Source organism: Canis aureus, chromosome 36 (genome assembly GCF_053574225.1).
Source record: "Canis aureus isolate CA01 chromosome 36, VMU_Caureus_v.1.0, whole genome shotgun sequence".
Lineage (NCBI taxonomy): Eukaryota > Metazoa > Chordata > Mammalia > Carnivora > Canidae > Canis > Canis aureus.
The window spans coordinates 19855193-19881635 of record NC_135646.1 but is presented as its reverse complement, the minus strand read 5'-3'; the positions used below and the strand labels follow the sequence as shown (position 1 = coordinate 19881635).

Below are 26443 nucleotides of genomic sequence, written 5' to 3'. Positions count from 1 at the left end.
TTTAATCATGCCAAGCCCAGTAACATATAGGCTTTTTGTAGCATGTCTTTTTTTCCCTTGCTAGGCTGTGAGCCTCCTGAGACCAGGAACTATATATATACTACTTACTTAACCCAATTATACAATCTTACACCAAAACATTAATATAGAAAGTGCTCAATAATTTTTTTATGGAAGGGGCTCAAAGGGGAGAGAATTCTTCTACATACTAGGATACATCTCCATTTCAATCTGCTGTGACTCTTGGACCTGAGAAAGGATTAAAAGTATTTTGTTTCTATAAATATTAACCTCCTCCTCCTCTCCATCTCCAAGAATCCCTGATATTCAAAGAATTCCTCAGCCTAAAAAATTAACCATAGAATGTATTTCTTTCATTTGCTTTATCTGTGGTTCTCAATGCTGGCTGAAGACTCACCTGAGGAGTTCCTAAAAACAACCAGTGCCAAATCCTTCAGCTACTTCAAATAATTTAACCAGAATCTGTGGGGTTGGGGCACTGGCACATCATTTCTCCTGGTTCTTACAACAGCCCCACAGGATAGGTGCTATCATACCCATTTTCCAGATGAGAAAACTGAGGCTCTGAGAAGTGAGGAATTGTCCCATTACACATCTACTAGGAGATAGAATAAGCCTGGTCCCCAGATAGCTCCCAAATGTGTGGGGGGTTTTTTGACAAATGCCCTCTTCTACATATTTTAACAACATGTGAGGTAGCGCCACTGAAAGCCCTCACCCAGCTAAGCTGTGGATAGGCTGGCATCAGACACAGGGAGCCATTCATCCACACACAGCAGCAGGAGAGGACCTTCAGTGGCCCAAGCAGAGCAGCCACAAACCGTAACTGTCTCTGACTTGTGAACCGTCCTGTTATATCTCGGCACCATGACTGGATGACTTTTCTCTTGAAGAACCAGAAAGTCAGGGCAGCATGAATACTAGGGGTGGATGGCCAGCCAAAAGTCAACATCTTTTGTAAATATTCTTGAATTTTGAACACTTCTACGTCCCGAATGATGCTTTATGTTTAGATTTCCGTTAGTCTAAGTGCATTGGATCAAGTTTGATTTTTAAAAAGATAAAATGAATTAGATAGACTGATATAGATAAACCAAAAGTGAGAACAGCTCTCCTTCTTCCTCATCTCTACTTTGTTGCTCTCACTTTATGTACTCCCTAGACAACACAAGAAAACTCAAAGCAATCCTCAGTAAGGCTAAAGAATTATTCCCCCTAAGAATGCCCATGGTTATTAGAGACCTAATAACTATTTTTTTCCCCACGGGCGGCACGGACAGCTACTTTTTCCTGCCATTCTGAAGCTGCTGAGACATCTTGGGGCGGGTGCAACAGCCGCCAGACTCCCCGGGTTCTCGTGGAGGCCGACTTCTTTCCCCAGCTTGTGGCTGACTGGGGACAAGCCTTCCACAATATGGATTTCGTTGTCTGAACTCTCTCAGCTCAGCAACGCCCCTTGTCAGAGCACAGAGCCCACAGTCACATCACAGATCAGCCCAGGAAACGGCTAGTCATGAATCACAGGGGCTCGTGGATTTCTGCCGAACAAAGAACTTCAGCTCTGGGAAACTTTCTGGCCCAGACTTTCTCTCTGTCCCAGTGGAAAAGCAGGTAATTTCCAACCGTCCTGTAGGAAGCCAGTGCAAGGATCACACGAGGCAGGTGTATTCAAACCAGTCATGGCTTTATCTTCTCACATCCACAAATGCTACTTTTCATACCAGCTGCATCCTAAGCCCTGAGTTAAGATGGTGATTAGTGGTGGTGGTGGGCGTCTCAGTAGGAGCTTTCTTAAGAAGAAAGGGCTTTGATTGAGCCAATGAAAGCTGTTGCCAGGGAACCAGATGCCATGAACAGGCCACTCCAGCAGCGCAAGAATACAAACCGGGAGTGCTGGACTGAGCATTAAGTGTACTTGGCAGCCGAGTCCTACAATGCCTGTTAACCCTTTGTGCACCTAACCATGTCTAGACGGTGAATCAGGAGAAGGATATCATAAAAATCTTAAAAGCCACTCCTGCTCTCAGAATCTCCCACCAGAAGGCACTATTTCAGAGATGTTCTCTCTGCTTGACTAACTCCCCCTGGACACCTGCTCTACAGCGGGCTGGCATCAGAGGTGGGCATGAGCAAGGGCTGGCCAGAAGCATGACATTCTGCAGAAGGCACTGCTCATATCTGACCACACCTGTTATATATGACACTTGATGCAACTTGTGATGGAGTTTTACCTGGTCTTTTGGCCCCTGGGTAGGGACTCTGCTGCCTCAGGTAGGTCTGCCCTGAGATGAAAAGGAACTGCTTCCCCTTTACCTTAAATGTACAGAGCTTCCCGGGCCACCCAGGAGTTGGCAACCTCTGCCCCATTTTTAAGACTTGCTTGAAGGAGCATGGCCACAGACTGGCTCTCAGGAGAGTGGGGGAGCAGGCAAAGCTGCTGTGGACAGGTCTCCCAACCAACCTCCCAAGGGATACTGTCCTCAGTCTTGGCCCATTTCCTATCCCTCTTTCTCTCATTCTTCCCCCATCAATCCCAATTTCAGGCATCCACTCTGGGTCCCACTCCTTCACAGTGTGATTAATTCACTCTCGACAGGGGGACTTGCATTTGAACTCAGTTCTCAGGAAGATCTGACTTTCCCAAAGGAAACTATAAAAGTTGACTAACAGGCAGGGAAATCACCTGTGGGTTAGGGGCTCCTGGGTTCATAAGGTGAAGTGTAGCAGTGCCTGGGCCCTGAGAAGAAGGTTCTCCCAGAACCCAGGCTCCCTGATGCCCCTTCCTCTTCCTTAGACTGTAAGTTCCAGCATCCTGGGGCTGAGGGTGGGGACATATCAACTTGTACATGAAAACCTTACCAGTGTGGGCAAATGGTGGGAAGAGAATTTGTGTATACCTTGGGTTATGCAATATGTATGTCCCCGAAAAAATACATGCTTTATACATTGAATGAATGTTTCCCTAAGATTATTAAGACAGCTTCTAATTTTTACTCTGTGGCAGTTAGAAAGTATAAAAATTATTTTCATCATTGAGTTTAAAGAGCGAACTGGAAGCCAGGTGACAAAGTAGTGTCTAATTGTGTAGCCCAGTGGCTTACACTTACCATCTATTCCACACGAGATTCCCTACCATGGAGAAATGGCCTTCAGAACATTTTGTACACAAAAACCACACTATTGTGTGCTAACAGGAGAGAATTCATGTGTTTTCTAAATCATAGAATGGAATTTTAAAAAAGATTTTATTTATTTATTTGACATAGAGAGAGAAAAAGAGAGCACAAGCAGGGGATCTACAGGCAGAAGCAGAGGGAGAAGCAGGCTCCCTGCTGAGCAAGGAGCCTGATGCAGGGCTCAATCCCAGGATCCCGGGATCATGACTTGAGCCCAAGGTAGCGCCCAACTGACTGAGCCACTTAGGTGCCCCAGAAATTTTTTGTTAAGCAGTATTTTCTATTTATTGAGCATGTACTATGTGCCAGAAACCATACGCAGTGCCTTACATAAATCACCTATTTGTTAAACATCTTCATAACAATACTTAATGAAAATAGAAAGAAAACATTTTCCTACAACCATACTAATGACATTCATAAAATATTTTATCTTCTTACTCTAATGTCCAATGGTTTTAAATGATCAGAATCTATGTAGTTTTGATGAATGGCAGATGCTCTGACATTCTCCCTTTAGAATTGAAAATCACTACTGCTCTCATCACCCTCCACAGGTTGGTTCCCAAGGTCTGTTACTTTTGCCCCGAGTGACGGAGCTGCTAGCCAGAACAGTGATTGCTTTTCCCCATGTTGTGAAAGATCCAAAAATGTGTGATTTTTATTTCTTCTCCAACCTTACTCTCTCCCCACCATAAATTTAAAAGCTTGCAATTACCGTGAGCACTCTTACTAATAAAATGAAGCCCTGAGCAAAAGCATAGCTAAGTATTTTAGACTCCCAAAGCAAATCCTTTGGAAAGATCTAAAATAAATAGATCTTCAGTCCCCTCCCTCCTGAACTAGGCAGGCCATGGGGTCGTAATTTATACATAAAGAGAGAAAGGAAGCAGGGAGTCATCACTGATTTTCTCCCTTGCTGTTATTCTAGAATATTCTTTATTGCCTTTTGTATTTTCTTCTTTCAAATCTGAACTGCACCACATGAGAAATTAGCCCTAGCCTGTGAGCAAGTCAAGTAACTTCTCCTCAGCAGGTCTGTGCTGCTTCCAACAAGTTTAGAGGGTTGTATCTTCCACACTGATTCTCTTGGTGCCTCTTCAGCCTCTGGATGCCAAGTTTTCAGTGGTCAGTCTTTAACCTATAGCTTTAAGCTTTGTACTATAAGCAAACTATAGCTTATTAAAACAGGCTTTGACCTAATTATCTTCTTTTGTATATCTTTCCTACTGCCCCAATCATTGCACATCTCTATGAGCATGTGAAAAAGCAAGCAAAAAAATGTTTATCCAGTTCTTACTATATGCAAGGGTGCTATAGGAAGTACTAAGAATCATGGGACATAGTCCCTACCTTCCAAAGACTTACTGTCTAGTTGGAAGTATAAAACACAAGCAAATTGAAAGAGACCAAATAACACAAGGCAACACCGATGTCATCGACACAGCCTATATTTTTAAAAATCCTTTGATTTTCTTGTACAACTTGTCTTTGGTGCTTACGGTAGATAACTGTGGATGGTTCTATCAATCTTCATTCTATCTTCTCCCCAGAAGAGGAGGTTGAAAGAGGTTGAGAGAGGTTTAAAAACTGAAAATGTGATTTCCTGGCCTCTCCTGCAACTAGACTTACAAGGTAAAGTGAGGAGAAGCAAGGTTGAGGAGATAGAAGTGTTCTGAGGCCTTCACAGAGCCAGACACAGATCTGGTATTCAGTCACCAGCTTTGAGACTGAAGGGGGTGTTATGGTGACCTTGGTTACAGCAGCTTCCTGATTGCTGGATATTAACCACAAGGTAGCTTCTCAGGAATAGCTGCTACTACTCTGTTGCAGAAAAGGGATGACAACAGGTTGGGATGAGGACCGAATTTGGACAAGATCCCATTTCCCCTCTGGTTTGTTCTGTGGCTGTATGCAAATAATTTCATATTTCTGTGCACATATCTTTCTTCTGTGGGTAATAGGGGCAATACCAATGACTCTTCCTGTAGGCTACCCCTGCAGGGAAATACAATTCTTGGAAAACATTATCATACTGCCCTTTATATTTTTTTTTACCGTTTTATTAGAGAGAGTGAGAGCATGAGCTGGGGGAGGAGAGGGGAAGGGAGAGAGAGAATCTCAATCAGACTCCATGCTGAGTGGGGACCCAATGTGGGCTCAATTCCACAACATTGAGATCATGACCTGAGCCAAAATTAGGAGTCGACCACTTAACCAACTGTGCCATCTAGGTGTCCCCATACTGCCCTTTATAGGGAGATGAGGATCCTGACACTATTCCATAGGCCACTTCCCCAGAATGGCATCCATTTGCCCCAAGCACTTTGGAGCAAGGGACAAATTCCTGGATGCAGCGCAGACACGGCCATTGAATAACATCTCTTTTCTTTGTTTCATGTGGTTTCTATTTATTTACAGAGTGCCATGGTTATTCATGATGCTTTACAAACCATAAAAACAAGGTCTCCACCCTATAGAATTTACAGTGTAATTTAAACAGACATGCTGCATGGGCTGACAGGTCAGGCATGCCAGGAGATGGTGTTGGTGTTATATAACATGGGTGTGGAGGGTTTCTTCTTGAGTTATAAATACTTTCCAGTTACAAGGGCCTTTCATCTGGGATCCCCAAGCACTTTAGAATAGCAATAACCTCGATTGCTTTCTAAATGCACTTTCCATAAACTGCTGTGGGGACTGAGTAAATGCTTTTAAATGTCTATTAATTGATCTGTACATCTGTTCATTGTCCATATTAAACAGCATGGATGTAAACATGACAGTTTAGGAGAGGCCTGCTTTGGGCTGTGGTCTGGCTGTTCACTGATTACAACTCCAAAGAGGCCTGGGAGCCTGGCCACAGCGTTGGGAGAGCTAGATGGGCACCTGGACTCACTCAACCTAGACTCAGTGAGGTCACTTCCTGGAGCTTACCATGTATGGGTGAGTTAACATTTCCAAGTCAGGTGAGCTCAGAGCAAGAATTCCACTGGAGAAACTTGGAGTTACTCCTCGGTTAACAGTAGTGGCTCTTATTCGGGTCTCCATCCCTCAAGCACTTCCCTCTTGTGCTTATTCTCCTCCCTGAGCAATGGCATTTTCAAAACAGCAACATTGGTATGTTATTGCAGTTGGTATGGAGTTTCTCCCTCTCTGTCTCACTCAAAGACCAATTGAGCAGGTTTGACTAAATCCAAGAGAAACTTGGCCCAGGCTGTAAGTTCCTGAAAGTTCTCCAAGAAGCTTATGAGATAAGCATCCCTCATTCTCTCCATTCTTTTTTTTTTTTTTTTTTTTTTAAGATTTTATTTATTTACTTGAGGGAGAAGGAGAAGCAGACTCCCTGCTAAGCAGGGAGCCAGATGCGGGGCTCATTCCCAGGACCCTAGGATCATGACCGGAGCTGAAGGCAGACGCTTAACTGACTGAGACATCCAGGTGCCCCCTCTCCATTCTTCATACTATTCTCAGGGTTATCGTTCTGAAATCCTGATAGAATCCCATTACCCCCTGGTTTAAAAAACCTACCTGCATGAAGTATGTCAATTATTTGCCAATGAAACCAGAAAAATAAACAAAAAGAAATCAATTCTACTAGAATTCATCCACTTAAACCTACTGTAAAAAGAACCATGTTTCACTACCCACTACAAACAACACAGCATAGAAGTAGCTAAATAAAGAAATGTTTGAGACAACAAATGCTATAGTACTTTACATAGTCTTTTATGTTTACAGAACAAGTGGGACTAATGTCATATAAATTACTCAGAACTACTATGTTTTATGATATATTCCATGTAACTTAATTTTCAATAATGGATTGGGGCTGTTTCTTCCTTTGAAGTTCAAAATAAATCTCGTTACAAACCTGTGAACCATTCTGAGGAAAGCAGATACAAAAACAAAGTGACCATTAATGTCCATTTCAAGTCTGAAGTTCTATGAAAACACAAAGATTAGGAAATGACATGTATTTTAATGACCAAAATGTTTGAAACAATACTACTAAAAATTTCTAAGCAATCTAATTCTGAATCTGAACACTTCACATCTATTTTTTCTGCCCCTCTCCTAATCCTGCACCTTCTAAAACAAACAAAGAAACCTGAGGAATAAAGTCCAAAGTGCCTTAGCAGGACACATGTGGCCTTCATGGCTTGGCCAGCTGGTCTATTTCTCCAGCTGCAGTTCTGCCCACATGATGTGGCCTTGGCCACACCAAAGATGTTGCCCCATCCCCAGAGATCTCAAACATTCCTGTCCATGCCTCCTGCAACATCCTCTTTCATCTTCCCTCCTTGCCATACACTGTGGTCCGTTAAAGTCCACCTTAAATATCCCTCCTCTTTTTCATAGCCTTCAAACAGGCCTATCATCACACAATACCCAGCTACCTCTTTTCCTGGAGCACCTACTCATCTCCACCCCCATTATCAAATCCGTCACATCGCCTTTGAGGTACTGGTTCATACATGCCTGTCTTGTCACCCTGCTCGGTGCTCCTTGAGGACAGGGACCATGTATGGTGATATATATTAATATGTATTATATTCTATAACTAATTAATAATATATCATTAACATGAATCTCTCTCAGTCAAGTTTTCTGGAGGATCTTTTTTGCATATCAAAAGGGAAGAGAGGGAGCAACAGTAGCTTAAGAATCCTGTAAACTATTTGGAACTCTCATTTTGTAAGATTTTGTCTCACCTGCTAAAATGAGGCGCTCACTCCACAATAATGCCGACCAATTGGCCTTCAGCTTATAAAGCGATAAATTCAATTTTTAGTTTTCTTTTTTTTTTAAGATTTTAATAGTGGTAAAATATGCATAACATGAAATGTATCATTTCAATCATTTTTAAATGTACCATTCATTGACTTTAAATACATTCATGTTGTTGTATCACTACCACCCATCTCCAGAACTTTTCATCTTCCCAAACTGAAGATTAAACATTCAACACTAACTTTCCATTCCCTCCTCCCACTTGCATTGGCAAACACCATTCTACCTTTCGTCTTTATGAATTTGACTACTTTAAGTACCTCATATAATTGGAATCATATAATATTTTTCCCTTTGTGATTGGTTTCACTTAGCATAGTGTCTTTAAGTTTCTTCCATACTGTAATATGAGTCTGAATTTCTTTCCTTTTCAAGGCTGAATAATATTCCATTATACGTATAAGTCAATTTTGTTCATTCATCCGTCAGTGGATGCTTGACGGTGGATGCTTGATGTTTCCATATTTTGGCTATTCTGAGTAATACTGCTATACACACGGGGTATTTATTTATTTATTTGTTTTTAAAGATTTATTTATTTATGAGAGACACAGAAAGAGAGGCAGAGACACAGGCAGAGGGAGGAGAAGCAGGCTCCATGCAAGGAGCCCGATGTGGGACTCGACCCCAGGAATCCGGCATCACACCCTGAGCCAAAGGCAGATGCCCAACCACTGAGCCACCCAGGCATCCCAACGTGGGGTATTTAAATATCTATTTGAATCTCTGCTTTCATTTCTTTGGGATTATATACCCAGAAGTAGAATTGCTGGATCATAAGGTATTAAGTTTTTGAGGAATTGCCATACTGTTTTCCACAGTGGCTGCACCACTTTACATTCCCACCAATAGTGCACAGGGTCCTAATTTCTTCATGTCCTCATTAACACTTGGCATTTTGTTTTGTTTTGTTTTTTAGTAACCATCATTCCAATGAGTATTGAAGTGGTATCCACTGAATTTGCATAAATTCAGTTTTGAACCTCTACATTCAATGTCCTAATTTTCCATGATAGACCCAATCTAATTATATAGCATGACCTGTATTTCTTTCTCAGGAGACTTGAACCTACCTCCTGGAAGACTGACCACCACAGAGGGAGATCTAAAAGGTAAGGGGGCCTGTAGCCCCTTGTACTTCATCCTGAAGGTCAGCAGGGGGCACTCTCACGAGGCTGTATGGAGGTTCAGCTGGCAGACGACAGGGCAGGTTGGTTTTCCGGGCCAAAGCAGGGTTCTAGGTCACCAGCAAAAGGCTCCTTTGGTTTCTTGTCCCTCTTCCCCTCATCCTGCCCTCATAGTGTCAGCATCAAGGAGAGAGCCAAGCAGCCTAGCCTGTAGCTGTGTTTCTCCACGTGGGTGCTACTGGTAAGCAAAGTGGGAAAATTCTGCATCATGCAGGACAGTCCTACACACTACGGAACATTTAGCATCCCTGGCTCCTGCTTGCTAAATGCCAGCAGTGGTCCCCAGTCATAGTGACAACCAAAATGCACCCCCTCCCCCTTCTCCCAAGGACCTCCCTCTGGAGATTGGGAGTTGCCTGAATGAGATACGCAAAGGAATCTGGAGACTCCCAGTATCTGCACTCACCCGTGCAAAGCAGCAATTACCATAAAAAGGCCTCATGTCCAGTTGAGGAGATGCTGGAATTTAGCCAAGGAAAACGTCACAGGTTGCTTAAGGTGACCGAGACGACTACTCTGAGTCTGTTAATGGTTAGGTGACGGGGAAAGGCTAGCATATCAGAAGAAAGGGGAAGACACCCCCTAAAAGCAAGATGAGTACTCTAACAAAAAATATCTCAACCTTGCCCCTGCTCCTGCAATTGGGATTTGAAATCTGAGCCTGGTCCCTTAAACGTCCATTTGACCTTCCCTCCCCCCCAGTGTGTGAACACTGCCCTCAGCAGTCTCTGCCTTGCCTAGGCTGGTTTCAGAGACTTCACGTCCCTGTGCTGCCATAGCAACCAGGAAACAACCTCCGCTCACAATGAGAAGAAGGATGGTGCAGTGGCCCAGATCTGTAGATGCACACGGCCCGGTAACAGAGCAACAGGACTAAGGGACAACAAGGAAGGAGCAGGCGAAGAAGAGAGAGAGGTTGCCCAGAGAGTAGACAATCCAGAGCTTGAGGAGTCTGGGTTTGCGGTTTATTTTTTCTCCCGACAAAGACACACACTGTCTAAACTGTGTGGCTGGTTGTTATTAAGAAGCTGCTGTACGAAGGAAAAATGTATTTAATAAAAGGCCCAGTGTTTGTGGTCTTCTTGGGCTCACTGCTGAGCTCAGGAAATCTTGAGGTGTGACCAGTTTTCAGCCTTCAAAACCAAGATGAACTACCCTTGAGGAGGGTGGTCAGAAGGGAAACATGTTCACGCTCTCTCTCCTGAGCCGGGGACATGGGAAGTTGGTCCAGAACAAACAGAAGCTAGAAGTCTATTTTGAACCAGAGGTGAGTCTTATAGCTGAATAAAGGCAGATTTGGGGGGCGGGAGAGGAATGCTCTCTTTTTCCACCTGGGGCTGAGCCATGTGTATTTTGGTTTGGTTTGTCAGGGAGGTTGGTGGGAATCGCCAACAGACTTTCCTTCCTCCTTGGTAAAACTCAAGAAAATAAGGAAGTTTGCTTGCACATCCATATTGCCACTGGGACCCTCTTCCTTCTCCTTGCACACTGACTTACAGCCTCATTTGCTTTAGACTGAAGGAGATTCCAGATTGTTTAGAATTCAGATGGTTTGGGTCAAGACCAGAATTTCCACCTGGGTTCTAGGCAAGTTGATGGCTGTTTGGTCTTTAGAAGTTGTGCTCTGTGGCTGGAATGCTGTGTATGTTCATGCCATTTCGATGGCTTCCTTAAACTTTTTGGAATTCAACCCAGAAGACTCATACTTAACAGAGGCAAAAAATAAAAACATTTTAAAAAATCCCCTTTTAGAAGATTTTAAAGAGGTGGCAACATTCCCTTGTACTGGAATTTTATTTCATTGAACCCTGCCAGGAATAAGAAATCCAGTGGGGTTCTTTGAAAATTTTTGGATCACATAGAGATTCCCATTGTCATGGTAGTTTGTCATGATATTTGACCTTTGCTATATTAAAAGACATATAAAGTTTCAAAGGACCTCTGTGGCCAATGGCATTTACTTACTTACAAGATATGCAACTACTTTATAGGGTCCTAAATAGCCAAATTAGGTAATGTTACATAGCATCTGGAATGTATAGACATTCTCCCTGTGTACAGCTGAAGTGATGGCTGGAATGAATGGTTTTCCCCTATTTAAACTGCCAGCTAGTCCAGTTCTAATTTCAAAGTTATCTGCTGCCCTTGATAATTGTGACTACTTACTTGCATACCAGGAAATTTTAACTGGCCTATTTAAGCCTCCAGGCATGAATGGCTCTGAAAGTTGTATGGGGCAAATCAGAACCCTGCCTTAGGTTCTACTGATTCTGAGATGTGGAGACCAAAACCAGTTGCTAAGAGTGGTTGTGTTCTGTGACACCATGGAAGCAATTCAGAGAAAAACAGTCACTAAAGAAATGTCAAACACCTTGTACAGGTGGTGTTGCTATAAAGGGGCCTGGGATCAAGGTGGCTTCTTTCTATGGCAGGATTACTTGAACTGGAAGTCCCCGGAAGATTATGTCCTGGTCAACAAACTGCAGGATAAGGGCAGTGCCAACCAGCACACCTGGAGCCTCTTTCTTCCTAAAACGTTCAGTACTAGAAAAGGTGCTCTGATCCTCTACTCAGAAGGTTTAGCCATATCAGCATGGACACCCGAAGAGAGGAGAAGAGGCCCCTACTGCCCCAAAGGCCACAGGAAGAGGCCAGGTCTTGAACTACACACTCTTCAGGACCTTAAAGAAGCCATCCTGGCATTTGGAAGGAGACAGGTAGGCAGAGCAGTCCTGGGCTTGGGGAAGGCTCTGGCCTGCATGTCCAGAAATCCAGTTGTAGCTTTGGCTATGACTTCCTAGGGCCTGGGGAGGGTATGAAACCCTAATACCTCCATTTCTTCATCTCTCAGATGGGATTGTACTCTTGACCCTATGTGCTTCGCATTGTCATGAAGCATAAATGAGATAATGTATGTTGAAAGGGCTGTAAAGGTAACAGGGGCTGTGTTACCACTATCTCATATCTTCCTTTCTGTTAGAGTAACACAAAGTCCTTTTCAGCTTCAGACGGATCCAGGCCAGCAGACATTTCATCAGAATCCTTGAAATCCTGTCTCATAGCCACAAGCATCATCCTCACACCTCTGATGTTTTTGGCTTTGTGGAAATGAGAGGGAGAACATTTTAAATATTTACCTTGAGCCCTTCAGCATCTGCAGGAGAAGTTAATGAGTTTTTCCATTCTGAATTTAATATTAAGGGAAAACCTCTATAATCATTTTTCTGATTCATACTTCCTAATGTCTTAGGAGATGTCCACATGTCCCCTGCTTGATGTAACTGCATGCATCAGTCCTTTGGCTGAAGCCATTGAGAGAGTCTGGGAAGAATTATACAATTCTAGGTTATAAATACTGGGTTACTCCCTAGTTTTTTATTTTTTAAGATTTTATTTATTTGGGTAGCCCTGGTGGCGCAGCGGTTTAGCGCCGCCTGCAGCTTGGGGTGTGATCCTGGAGACCCGGGATCGAGTCCCACGTCAGGCTTCCGGCATGGAGCCTGCTTCTCCCTCTGCCTGTGTCTCTGCCTCTCTCTCGCTCTCTCTGAATGAATAAATAAATAAATAAAAACCTAAAATTAAAAAAAAAAAAAGATTTTATTTATTTATTTGAGAGAGAGAGAGCATGAGAGAGAGCAAAGAGCACAAGTAGGGAGGGGCAGAGGGAGAGAGAGAAGCAGAGTCCCCACTGACCAGGGAGCCCAATGTGGGGCTTGAACCCATGGCCCTCAGATCATGATCTGAGCTGAAGGCAGATGCTTAACCAACCAAGCCACCCAGGCGCACCCTGGTTACTCCCTAGTTTAAAAGTCTGCTGGTGGGGCACTGGGTGGCTCAGTGTTTGAGCTTCTGCCTTTGGCTCGGGTCATGATTCTGGGGTCCTGGGATCAAGTCCCATATCAGGCTCCCATCTACCTCTACCTATGTCTCTGTCTCTCTATGTCTCTCATGAATAAATAAAATCTTTTAAAAATAAATACATAAATAAAAGTCTGCTGACTTCTCATTCCCCACATAATAGTCATTAAATTCTTATACCAGGCCCTTCATGCTGACTTTCTTTTCCAAAGCTACCCACATCTGCCACTTGTTCTTACCACCACCTTAACTATGAACCCCTCAAGACCCCACTCATGTGAATAGCTCACTGTTCCCCAAACATTCTGTGCCATTTTCTGACTCTATGCTTTCGCATCTGCTTCTATGCTCTTGCTTACCCTTCAAAGCTCCTGCTTACCCTTCAAAATATGGCTTAGATGTCATTTCTTCAGTGAAGCCTTCTCCCATTTCTCTAGGTAAAGATATCCCATTGCTCTCTCCTCTGTGAACATTCCCATACCATCATGCATTGCAATGTATCTCTTTGTCCATTTGTTACCATCTCTTTGAGGGCAGAGACCATGTCTAAATCATTTCTAGAAAATAAATGCTTGTGGAATAAATAAATCGATCATGTAGGATATTTTCAGTGGTTCTTACATCATCTCCCAGTATCATTATTGGGCAACTTATCACCTATTCCACCCTAGGCAGAGCTTCCAAAAGAAAAGATTACTATGCCCCTCATTCTTCCTTCAAAATACAGAGAAGTTGGTATGTGACCAAATGCTCACTGTCCTTTTTCTTAAAATCATAAATTCTTGAGTGAAAGGAAACCAATTATTGTGGAATGCTTACTATTATATTATGGCTATTATTTTATTTAATCCTCACAGTGACTCAGTGACATATGGTTTTTCTTGCCCCCTTTCATAAATAAGAAAACTGAGGCTCAGAAGAGTTAAGTGGTCTGGCCAATGTCTCAGAGTTAGTAAATGACAGAGGCAGAACTCAAGCCCAGGATTGTCTCCCTCTCTAGGGCAGGCATGCTTTGCACTTTGCCCTATTGTCTGTGGGCCTGGAAAGGCCTCCAGATGTCATTGTACCAGGCTTTTGCCTGTTTGCCCTCACATCCATTCCTCTTTCCTCACCTTTACCTTACTTTGCTCTGCACAAAAGTGGGGTTGACCACAGGCTATATATAATTCCATAAACATCTGTGTCAACTGGCTTCTAGCTTCTAGTTGCCAGTGGAAGACACTGAAAGGAGATTGGAGAGAGAGAATAGAAAAGCCAGGGTATTTCTCCCCTTCCCTTCTATCTGTAAGTGGTCAGAAACACCTGCATCATCTCTGTCTCCTAGCTCCCAACAGACAGGTCCAGTGTGGCTCCTCACCAGGTTCCTCCAGCTGACTACACCTGCTCCTCCCTCTGTCCCTGAGCACAAGCTTGGTGCTGGCTTTCTGATGTTACAATCTCAGTGTTGCCTCACTCTCTTTCTGGCTTCCGAGCTCTCTAATCACCTGTGCAACCAATTCCCTGAATTATATTTTTGCTGTGTTTAAATACTTAAGAGTGGTTCTGTTTTCCTGGTTGGACACTGCTATGTAGGCTAACTTACTGTCAAGAATAAGAATACCTTCCACAGTGCTCAGACACTTGAATATTTCAGGCAGCAGGGATATTTTTACTTTATAAAGTAGAAGAGTCTATTTGGGGATGGCTTCATCTTGGCTTAAACTTGGGCTCAGTAAAGAGGGGAGGTTCCTGTCTTCCTGTGGTACCTACCTACCAGATTTATAACACACACCTATAACAAAACAGAATGCTGTCGTCTACCCCAAAGAGGGCAGAAGGGAAATTGTGTGAGGAAATCAGAAGGGAAAGAAAATAATAGTTACAGAGCAGAAATTTAGGATTAGAGGACATTGTAGGTTGAAACAGAAGAACTTGAAGGGGTTTGGAATTAAAGGAAACGAACAGCTCAGAAGAGAAGAGCTTTGTAAATTGCAGACCACCATCTGATTATGAAAGCTACAGACTGGCAAGAGGCTTTTTGCATCATAATACCCAGTGCTGGGAAGGCTATGGGGAAACTAGCTGTCTCATACATTAGAAGCACACATTCACATGACTTTTCTGGGCATTTTGGCAAAAGCCTATAAAGAGCTAATACTCTGATTCAACATTCTACTTATAGGAATTTGCCTTAAAAATAATCAGAGATGTGCCCAACAATTTATGCACAAGGATGTTTACTACAGATTATTTTATTGCTACACAAAACATTGAAAATAATAAATCTCCAACAATGAAACATTGATTAAATAAATTATGGTACAGTCATATAATGGATTTGGGGTCAGGCAATAAAGTCATGCATTAGTCATGAATAACATGAGAAAAGTCCACAGTATATTCTTAGAGCAAATTACAAAGTAATATTCATATAATAAAAATACCTAAGCTCATTAACATTTTCTTAGTATTTACTATGTTTCAGCCACTGTTTTAAGTACTTTCTATATATTACTTATACGTGATTCCTATCAGTCCTGAGGGTATACTATCATTATACCATTTTAGAGATGAAGAAACTGACGCACAGATTATATAGCCATGTAGATAATCACACCAGAATTCGACACTAGGTAGTACAGAAAACATTGCCTCTCTAATGTAATCCCAACTTTTAAAAATTAGTTATACAAGCAGAATACGCATCAACATTTAACCATGGGTGGTGGAATTAAAAGTCATATTTTTATTTATACATACCTTTTTACCAAACATTTTTATTTTATTTATTTATTCATGAGAGACACAGAGAGAGAGAGAGACAGAGACACAGGCAGAGGGAGAACCAGGCTCCATGTTGGGAGCCTGACGTGGGACTCGATCCCTGGACCGCGGGATCACGCCCTGAGCAGATGCTCAACCGCTGAGCCACCCAGGTGTCCCAAACATTATTTTTTAAGTCATGAAATTTTAAAAATAAAGGTCTACAGGGAATCCTGTTGATATGATTCCCTGTATATATGTAATTAAAATAGATTTCCTCTAGTTAAAAAATAAAATTAAAAAATTTTTAAGTAAAAATCTATTTAAAAAGTAAAAATCTGTTCCTTTGAAAGAAGATGGCAGTGATAGAATGAGGTTGACCCTAGGGAGCCAGGTGGGATCAGGAAGGGAAATGAAATAGAAACAGTGCTGTAAGTTAAGCTCACCAATAACCACACCATCTATTCCTCAGGGTCAGTATTTCATTGTCCAAATACTATATAGTTCAAGAATTAAAAACACCACACTCAAAGTAAAAGAACCAACAATCAACATGGGGATGTGGAGCAGAGGGAAGGAGAGATAGGAGACAGACAGGGTAGTGCTACTTACAGAAGGATCTATACTGGCTAAATTCTGAATCAGGAAACCTGCAAAATTCCAGCTCATTCACACCTGTGATGCTAGAACCCATCACAGGGAGGTGCAATTAAGTTTTTAAACCACCTCACATTATTTCCAGTTCCATATATGGATATAATGACATGCATGTGGCAGTAGGTTTTACAGCTCAACATACACTTACTCTCTAACTTTCTTGATAGTCCAGCTCCTAATGAGCAAAGGCAAGTGCTAAGTCAAGAGATTAGATGTCATAGTTCTCAAACTTCTAGATACACACAATATGTTGCTTTTTTTCTTTAAGAAAATATTGTTAAAACATTCCCAAAGTGGTAACCATTTTTTCCTGAGGGCTTTAATACAATCATCTTTCCATTATTTAGAAATCAAATAACTATAAAACATAAATAACCGTAATTTGGGGCAGTATCTAAATAACAGTCATAAATGATTCTCTTGAAACATAGCAGATTCATCAAATACTCCTCAAATCATCAGAAATATTAAAGAATTTTCACATTGTTTTAGTATTTCCCAGTCTTTTAAAAAAATACTTTTAATTTTTATTTGGGTACAAAGAGTATGGGGTTTGGGAGGCTTTCATGTTTTTTGTTTTGTTTTAAGTAAGCTCTATATGCCCAGCATGGGGCTTGAACTCAAAACCTGGAGATCAAGGGTTTCATGCTCTCCGGACTAAGTCAGCCAGGTGCCCTAATACTTTTTATTCTTTTTTTTTTTTAAGATTTTATTTATTTATTCATGAGAGACACACAGAGAGAGGCAGAGACATAGGCAGAGGGAGAAGTAGGCTCCCTGTGAGGAGCCTGATACAGGACTCCATCCCAACACCCCAGGAGCATGCCCTGAGCCAAAGTCAGCAGTTCAACCACTGAGCCACCCAGGCATCCTCCTTTTTTTTTTTTTTTTTTTTTTTTAAAGATTTATTTGCAGGGGGACAGAGGGAAAGGGAGAAAAGAAGCAGACTCCCTGTGGAGCTCGAAGCCTATTCATGACCTGAGCCTAAACCAAGAGTCAGCCACTTAACCAACTGAGGCACCCAGGTGTCCCTCTTATTCTACTTCTCGAATTTTATAAATCTGGTAATATTTTTAAACATTTCTAAAAATTTTTTATTTATTTATGATAGTCACACACACACAGAGAGAGAGAGAGAGAGAGAGAGACATAGGCAGAAGGAGAAGCAGGCTCCATGCACCAGGAGCCCGATGTGGGATTCGATCCCGGGTCTCCAGGATCGCGCCCTGGGCCAAAGGCAGGCGCTAAACCGCTGCGCCACCCAGGGATCCCTATTTTTAAAGGTCCAACAATGGAACATTGATTAAATAGCATATTAAAAATAATTTGTTTCAGGGTGCCTGAGTGAGGGCTCAGTTAAGCATGTGCCTTCTGCTCAGTTCATGATCCTGGGGTCCTGGGATCAAGCCCCGTATCGCGCTCCCTGGCTCAGCAGGGAGTCTGCTTCTCCCTCTCGCTCTTCCTCTGCCCTTCCCTCTGCTCAAGCTCTCTCTCAAATAAATAAATCTTTTCTTTTTAATTTTGTTTCAAAAATTCTTTTTATTTTTTTTAAGATTTTATTTATTTATTCATAGAGACAGAGAGAGGGAGAGGCAGAGACACAGGGAGAGGAAGAAGCAGGCATCATACAGAGAACCTGACGTGGGACTCGATCCAGGGTCTCCAGGATCACGCCCTGGTCTGCAGGCGGCGCTAAACCGCTGCGCCACTGGGGCTGCCCTGTTTCAAAAATTCAATTCACAAATCATCCCATTTCTCTGTCCCATTGAGGGATAAATAGGATTTAGATTACTATAGTTGATTTTAAGGTTGTATTGCTCCTGCCATCTCCCTTATAAATGTGGCTACATTTAAGAGTAGTATCAACCTTCTTCCAATGAATATATCCCTACACATTCTACATTGCCTAATTTTTCTCCATATCTCAATACTCAAGGCTCTTAAATGTAGCCTTGAGTGTTTATTTAGTGTTTTCAGCCAATGTTCAAGACATGAAGACACCTTCAGGGTACTGTTTTATCAAGTAATATTGTGAGAAGTATGCTTTTTGAATAAGGTTTATTTTCCTGTCCTATACATAATGATTCGTCATACAAAATAGAAAAATACAGAAAAGTAGGTAGAATCATAAATTATGTTTTGAGCCCCCAAGATCAGGAGGAAGTTCCCTTTGTAATAAGTTGCTACTTGTTTGATGGTGTTCCTAAGAAGGGCTCAGTGCTCTGATGGCTATCAACAAAGTATCAAGCAGTGAAGGGTTGACAGACAGAGTGACTTGACTGTACCCTTTCTACCAAATGTCCTCCATCTGAGCAGCTCCTGAGCAGTTATACTTAGAGCCTTTAATAAAGCTAGAAGTAGGAAAGATCAAGAATGAATCATGGTTTAACCATGACAATGAAATCAAAGGTTTTGTCAATAATAGCTAGCTCTTATTGAGTGCTAAGTGTACACCAGGCATTTTATCTATATATCCTCATTCAATTTGCACAAGTCTATGAGGTGGGTGCTAACTTTACCCTCCATTTTGTAGGAGGAAACACTGGGGCTTGAAGTTAATTAAGCCCAAAGTTACACATCTAAGGGGTGGAGCTAGGATTAGAACCCAGGCAACTGATTCCAAAGCCCCACTCCTAAACCCTAAAGGGCCTGATTTTGAACATTCCACATGCTCCAGAGAAAAGCAGCATTTCTCTTGCTTTAGCGGCATTTTTTAAGAAGGCATCTGGGTCTTCCAAAACATTCCTTAAAACCCTTACAATTCTAGGAAAGCAAATCAGATTTTCATCAAAATCAGTCTGGGTTACAGTAATATGTTCATAGTCAGCCATATATATGATCCAGTTGACATCTATTTTTCTAGGCTTTATGTGCTTCATCCATTGGTTCCCTTATATAACCAATAGTTCGAGAATATTTATAATAATGGCTAACACGTATGTAACACTATTATATCCATCACTATTATAAATACTAATCCTCACAACAACTTTATAAGGTGTATTGTAAAATTTATAACAACTTAAAATATATATATATAATATATATAACAACTTTATAAGGTATGTAACATAAAATTTACCACTTAAATTAATTTTAAATATATAGTTCAATGGCAGTAGGTACAGTCACATTGTTGTATAACCATTACCACCATCCATCTCCAGAACTTTTAAAAAATATTTTATTTATTCTTTTATTCTTTTATTTTTTTATATTTATTCTTTTAAACTGATTTATTTATTTGAGAGAGAAAGAGAGAGCATGAGCTGGGGGAGGGGCAGAGGGAGAGAGAGAATCTCCAGTAGACTCCCCACTGAGCACAGAGCCAGATGCAGGTGCAGGGCTCAATCTCATGACCCTGAGCTAAAATCAAGAATCAGATGTTTAACTGACTGAGCCACCCAGGCCCGTTTAAGATTTTATTTTTAAGGCGCCTGGGTGGCACAGTGGTTGAGCATCCACTTTCGGCTTAGGTCATGATCCCAGGGTTCTGGGATGGACTCCTTCATTAGGCTCCCCAAGGGGAGCCTGCTTCTCTTTCTGCCTATGTCTCTGCCTCTCCCTCTGTGTCTCTTGTGAATAAATAAAATCTTTAAAAAAGAAAAAGATTTTATTTTTAAGTAATCTCTACACCCAACAAGAGGCTCAAACTTACAACCCTGAAAGGAGTCACACATTCTACCAACTGAGCCTGCCAGGGACCCCCAGAATTTTTTTTTATCTTGCAAAACTAAAACTCTATACCTGATAAACAATATTTCCTATTTCCCTCCCCATCAGCTACTGGCAACCATCATTCTACTTTTTGTCTCTCTGAATTTGACTACCCTAAGTACCTCATCTGAATGGAATCATATAGTAATTATCCTTGTAGTATTTTGTGACTGGCTTATTTCCCTTAGCATAATGTTTTCAGGGTTCATTCATGTTGTAGCATGTATCAGAATTTCTTTTTTCCTTTAAGCTGAATAATAGTCCTCTATGTATAGACTGTGTTTTGTTTATCCGTTCATCAATCAATAGACATTTAGATTGTGTCCATATTTTGGCTATTGTGAATAAAGTTGCTATACACATGATACATAAATATCTATATGTTTGGGCCACCTGCCTGGCTCAGTTGGGTGTAGAGATTACTTTAAAAAAAAATCTATCTGTTCATTGTTCATGTTCCTGATTTCAATTCTTTACAGCACATACCCAGAGTGGAATTGCTGGCTCATATGGTAATTTTATTTTTCATTTTTTGAGGAACTGTCATATTGTTTTCCATAGCAGCAGCTGCATCATTTTACATTCCCACTAGCAACACGCAAGGGTCTCGATTTCTCCACATCCTCACCAACACTTGTTATCTTCTGTTTTGTTTTGCTATTTTAAATAAAATCCATCTTAATGGTTGTGAAGTATTTATTCATGGTTTTGACTTGCATTTCCTTAATAAATAACACTGAACATCTTTTCAAGTCTTTATTGGCCATTGATATGCCTTTTTTGGAGAATTGTCTACTCAAGTCCTTTGTCCATTCTTAAAATCAGGTTGTTTTGTCTTGTTTTTGAGTTGCAGGAGTTCTTTATATATTCTAGATTTTAATCCCTTATCAGATACATGGTTTACAAATATTTTCTCCCATTCTGTGGGTTCTCTTTTCACTCTGTTGATGGTATTCTTTGATGCACAAGTTTTAAATTTTTATGAAGTCCAACTTATCCATTTTTTCTTTTGTTGCCTGCTTTTTTTCATGTCATATCCAATAAATTATTTCCAAATCCGATGTCATGGAGCTTTTCTCCTATGTTTTCTTCCTAAGAGTTTTATAATTTTAGCTCTTATGCTTAAGTCTTTGGTCCATTTTGAGTTAGTTTTTGTATATGGTATGAGGTAATGGTCCAAATTCATTTTTTTGCATGTAGGATATGTATTTTCATCATCCTCATTTGACAGTTTCTTAACTGAGGTACAGATGGACCAAGTAATGCCCCAAAAGTCACACAGCTAGTAAATGATGGAGCTAGGATTCAAACCCAGGCAGACTGAGCTCTTATAAGAACTGAAGCTTAATTTTTTTTGTTTTCAATTCTAGTTGTTGTACCTTTGTTTTTGTGACATATGGCTGTCAAATCTTTGATGCTAAGTGGTTTGGTCAGGAATCAAGCCCTATTACAACATTGCAACTATGGAGAAATTCAGACCACCTTTATGATTTTGTCTCTTTCTCTCTCTCTCTTTTTTTTTTTTTTTTTTGAAGATTTATTTATTTATTTGAGAGAAACAGAGAGAGCATGAATGGGAGACATGGAAGGAGAGGGAGAGAGAATCTCAAGCAGATTCCATGCTGAGTGCACAGTCCAATGTGGGGCCAATTCCACAACTCTGAGATCATGATCTTAGTGGAAACCAAGAGTCAAATGCTTAACCGAGTATACCACCCAGGTGCCCCCATTCTATTTTTAATGGTTTGATACCCTGGAAATTCAGTTACCAAAGATATATGGGAGAGAGATAATATCATTTGCACAGAATCACAGAAATTTAATCTGCAGAGAAAATGGCTGGCTGAGAGTGGTAGTGTTTACACAAAGCTGATTAAAGGCTAGGGATGGAGAAGGCTTTTGAGGCACAGCTGCAAGTGGTTGTACATCTTTCCCTTCCCATCCCAACCCCACTTCTATTCCAGTTGCACTTAACTGGTATCTCCAAGGCTGGCTCCAGTCACACTTGCACAGGCGCAAGGACAATGGGGTGGTCATCCTCTGTGTAAAAGTTTGACCTTTGCCCAAGCACACTGACTCCAGCAAGCCTGACTGAGAAACAGGAGGCACCAGCTGTGGTTCCTCCTCAGAGGAAGGACTTTTGACTAAAGTAGGCAGTTCAGGACACAGGTGTTCAGCAGGAAAGTACAGACATTTTTGGGATTTTCATTCAACTGAGCTAACAATTTGAGTAGTTATTAACTACTCAGTGCCGGGCAGCCCAGGTGGCTCAGCAGTTTAGCGCCGCCTTCAGCCCAGGGTGTGATCCTGGAGACCTGGGATCGAGTCCCACGTCAGGCTCCCTGCGTGGAGCCTGCTTCTCCCTCTACCTGTGTCTCTGCCTCTCTCTCTCTCTCTCTGTGTGTGTGTGTGTATCTCTCATGAATAAATAAATAAAATCTTAAAAAAAAAAAAAACCTACTCAGTGCCTAGAAGAGTGTCTGACATATGTCAGAGGCTCAATGAATAGTCGTTGGGTGAACATATTAGTTGCTAGTGTGTGACAGGGAGAGGGCATAACCTCTACCCAGTAGGGGGGCACAAGGACCAGATTAGAGTGACCATGTCTTGAGGAGGTAGTATTTGACCTGAGTCCTATGGTAAAAATAAGTGGAGAGAATCCTTCTAGTTACAGGTAAGTGAAGGCCTAAGGGGGAAAGCAAGCAGGAGAAATGGTGATTAGATAGGTATGACTCCTAGCTGGAAATGTACCTGGAGAAGTGGGTAGGGTCAAAGGGTGAAGGGCTTTGTCTGCCAGCCCTGGGATTTCTGGACTTCTCTCTCTACTCTGTTGACTCCTGCACACAAAGGCTGGCCACCATCTGTGGTAACATGGCAGTTGGCTGTCCTGGGCTTTTCTTGCCTTCCTGGGGAGTCTGGCACCCTGCCACCCCGTATCTGCTGAGTAGGAGCACAGCCTGCACTGGATCCTTTCATTCTCTGAAAACCCTCACTGACCAGCATTGGGGCAGTGTGGACAGGACAGCCAGTACATGGGTGGGGACAAGTACTGGGGGTCCACTTTGCTCCTCTGCATCTGGAGGCCTGGGGGGGGGCACTGGGAACATGGCCGGCCAGAGATTAAGGCAAGTACTCTGGTGGAGTGTGGACACCAGGCCACTCTGTACACCAATTACTCATTTCATTAGAAACCAAAAGCTGGAGTTGATTGGCAAAGCCAAGGCAGGCCTGAGAAGTCTGAAACCATCACAGACAGCCTCCTGCTGTGGCTTATTTCCCTGTTTCAGAAACTCCCTTCTTGGTTTCCTTCTGTCTCCTTTTAACTTTTATAGTTACTTCTGGTGGTTAGAAGTCCAGGATAATGTTGGAGAAGGAATTGAGATTATACCTAGGAGAAGAGGGTGGGTCCAATAAAATAATTTTAACATGTTTTCCATTTATTAATATAATCTAACTATATTACTGGATTTTTAATTTTATTTTTAAAAAAGGGAAAAGAAAAAAAGCTGACTGTAATCTCATGCCCAACTCCCTATTACCACTGTTATTAGAACTTTAATATATTTTCTTTCAGTCTTTCCACCATGATTATACATTTATAAAACATACTTTTATGAGATTATAACTGTACTTTATGTCTTCTTTTGTATCTTGCTTTTTTTCTACTTAACATATTATTCCACACCTTGGAAATGAGTGAATAGATTTAACCCTGACTGCTCTCCTTGGTAACCCTAAACAGGCCTTGGGTTTCTCTCTCAGGACATCAGTTTATCCAATGAGATGAGAAACTTATCAATCAACTTCATTGGCATGATTTGAGAAACTACTAAGAAAAATCAGAAAAAAACTGAAAAGAACCCATGGCAGGCAGAATCATGACTCCCAAAGATGTGATGTCCTAATCCCTGGAACATATGAATATATTAGGTTAAATGGTAAAGGAAAATAAAAGTTGCAAATGGAATTAAGTTTGCTAATCAGATGGCCTTAAAACAAAGAGATTATTGGGGTACCTGGGTGGCTCAGTCGGTGGAGCTTCAGACTCTTGGTTTCAGCTTAGGTCATGATTTTTGGGTTGTGGGTCTGAGGCCCACTTCAGGCTCTGTGCTCAGTGGAGAGTCTGCTTCCCCTTCCCTCTGTGTGCACTCTCTGCTCTCTTTCTCTCTCACTCTCGCTCTTGCTCTCCCTCTCAAATAAATAAAATCTTTTAAAAAGCAGCAATAGGAAACTAACACAGAGTCCAAGATCAGCTCTCAAAGTATAGGCAAATATATATATAAGATACCCCAAATTCCAGGACAAAAGATTCCCTACTCTTCTCAGTAACTCTCTGCCCCAACTTGCTTTACAAGTTGCCCAGTAAAGCTTCAGAACCAAGCTGATACTTCAAAACTACTCACAAATGGGAAACAACAAGGGGCTCTTGTCCAGATCAAACAGTGCATAATGCCATCTACATAGGGACCACAGCTTCTCAGAGGAGGCTAGGTCTTGTTTCATTCAGAGAGGAGTCATTTGAAGCAAAGATTTTCAGGGAGGAAATGAAGTTCCAATTCACCCAGAAAAGGCCTTAGATCAAATGGCTTCATATTCCATGGCTTACCACAGCGCCCGGCACATAGAAGATGCTCAGTAAAGATTATTATGTGACCAAATGAAAAAAATGGAGTGCACGAGAACTTGAGTCACTTTGCGTCCACTGCCCATTCTATAATTCTTTCTTTCTTTTCTTTTCTTTTCTTTTCTTTTCTTTTCTTTTCTTTTCTTTTCTTTTCTTTTCTTTTTTTTTAAGATTTTATTTACTTATCCATGAGAGACACACACACAGAAAGAGGCAGAGACACAGGCAGAGGGAGAAGCAGGCTCCATGCAGGGAGCCCAACTCAGGACTCGATTCCGGGTCTCCAAGATCATGCCCTGGGCTGAAGACAGTGCTAAACCACTGAGCCACCTGGGCTGCCCTCTATAATTCTTTCTTATCCTCTAGAAAAATCCTCAAGATTTATGTGGGACTGAATTATTTGGGATATTTTTGCATTTGAACTACCTGCCACATAAAATATCCAGACCTCAAAGACATCTGGATGCTCTGTTTGGATTCTAAACATTCATTTAATTTACAAATTCTTAAAGAATACAGCCAATTGAATAATTAGCCATGCTTTCTTTTCTCTGTTACTCAAATTATTTGTTAGTTATCAGTTTGTCTTATTTGTCCCTATTCCCCCAGTGCCTGGCATCTTATTTGATACACTGTATGAATGAATGAATGAATGAATGTCTACCCTGGGTACCTGTTTCTCTCTCCTCAGCAGATGTATTCCTTTGTCCTATGGACTTTGGCTTCTCAGCCTTCTCTTTAGCCGGAGTCTCTGGTGGTCTTGATTTCTCAGCTACAGCTGTAGGCTATCCTTCTGTGGCATTTTGATCTCCTGAATACATCAGAACGGGAGCAAACCATAGATTTGCCCAGCAGAGCAAGAAACCAATACCTAACGCCTTTCTCTCCACATTAAGCAGGTTCTTTATTTCCATCATATTTTTTCTTTTTTCTTTACTTTTTAAAATTTAACCATTTTTCTTTGAGAAGTTCCGGCAGGATTTAGCAAAGTTACCCAGGCCAGTGGCTTACTAACCTCAACAACGGTGATTACCTGATGGGTGTGGAAAAATTGACCAGCAAGTAATATGAGGGAGATTTCTGGGCTATATTTTGTTTTGTGTGGTGGTTACAAAGGTGTATACAATTGTCAGATTTTATTAAACTGAACATTTTATCTCTGTGCATGTTATCATACATAAATTATGCATCAATTTTTTAAAAAATTTATAAGAGAATGGAGTGCCTAGGTGCCTCAGTTGGCTCAGCATCCAACTCTTGGTTTCAGCTCAGGTCATGATCTCAGGGTCATGAGATCAAGTCCTGTGTCAGGCTTCACGCTCAGCACCAAATCTGCTTGGAATTCTGTCTCTCCCTCTTCCTCTTTCCTTTCCCCCACTCTCATTCTTTCTCTTTCTCCCTCTCTTTCTCTCTCAAATAAATAAATAAATCCTTTAAAAGTTTGTAAAAGAAGGACTCTGAAATCACAATCTGTTCATCAGTCAAGAATGGCATGATTGATTGGTGATGTCTACAGGGACAAGGGGGAGGCAGATAGATGTCAAAACAAGTCCACATCTTTGCTATTCTTGTTCTTAACTGATCATCCTTAGAGAGTTCTGCATAATTTAATTAGTTATATTATTAACTCACCCACATTAAAGGATTATAATGAGGTGAAAGTTCTT

The 26443-nt window shown here is 41.4% G+C and overlaps 1 protein-coding gene and 1 long non-coding RNA gene across 11 annotated transcripts in view; one reads left to right on the top strand and one right to left on the bottom strand.

Annotated features, from left to right (window-relative positions):
* The window catches only part of LOC144306280 (uncharacterized), a 173257-nt gene that overhangs the window by 107138 nt on the left and 39676 nt on the right, over positions 1-26443 (bottom strand). The gene's annotated exons all lie outside the window — the stretch shown is intronic.
* KIAA2012 (KIAA2012 ortholog) overlaps positions 9909-26443 on the top strand; it is a 130406-nt gene continuing 113871 nt past the window's right edge. For 5 of the 9 annotated variants that reach the window (XM_077885749.1, XM_077885750.1, XM_077885748.1 and 2 more), the window contains exons 1-2: positions 9924-10445; positions 11611-11895. In XM_077885749.1, the coding sequence (XP_077741875.1) occupies positions 10362-10445; positions 11611-11895 (369 nt within the window). In that variant the 5' untranslated portion in view covers positions 9924-10361. Of the gene's footprint in view, positions 10446-11610; positions 11896-26443 lie in introns of all 9 variants that reach the window. The other 4 variants (XM_077885754.1, XM_077885752.1, XM_077885753.1 and 1 more) reach the window with 4 other exon arrangements.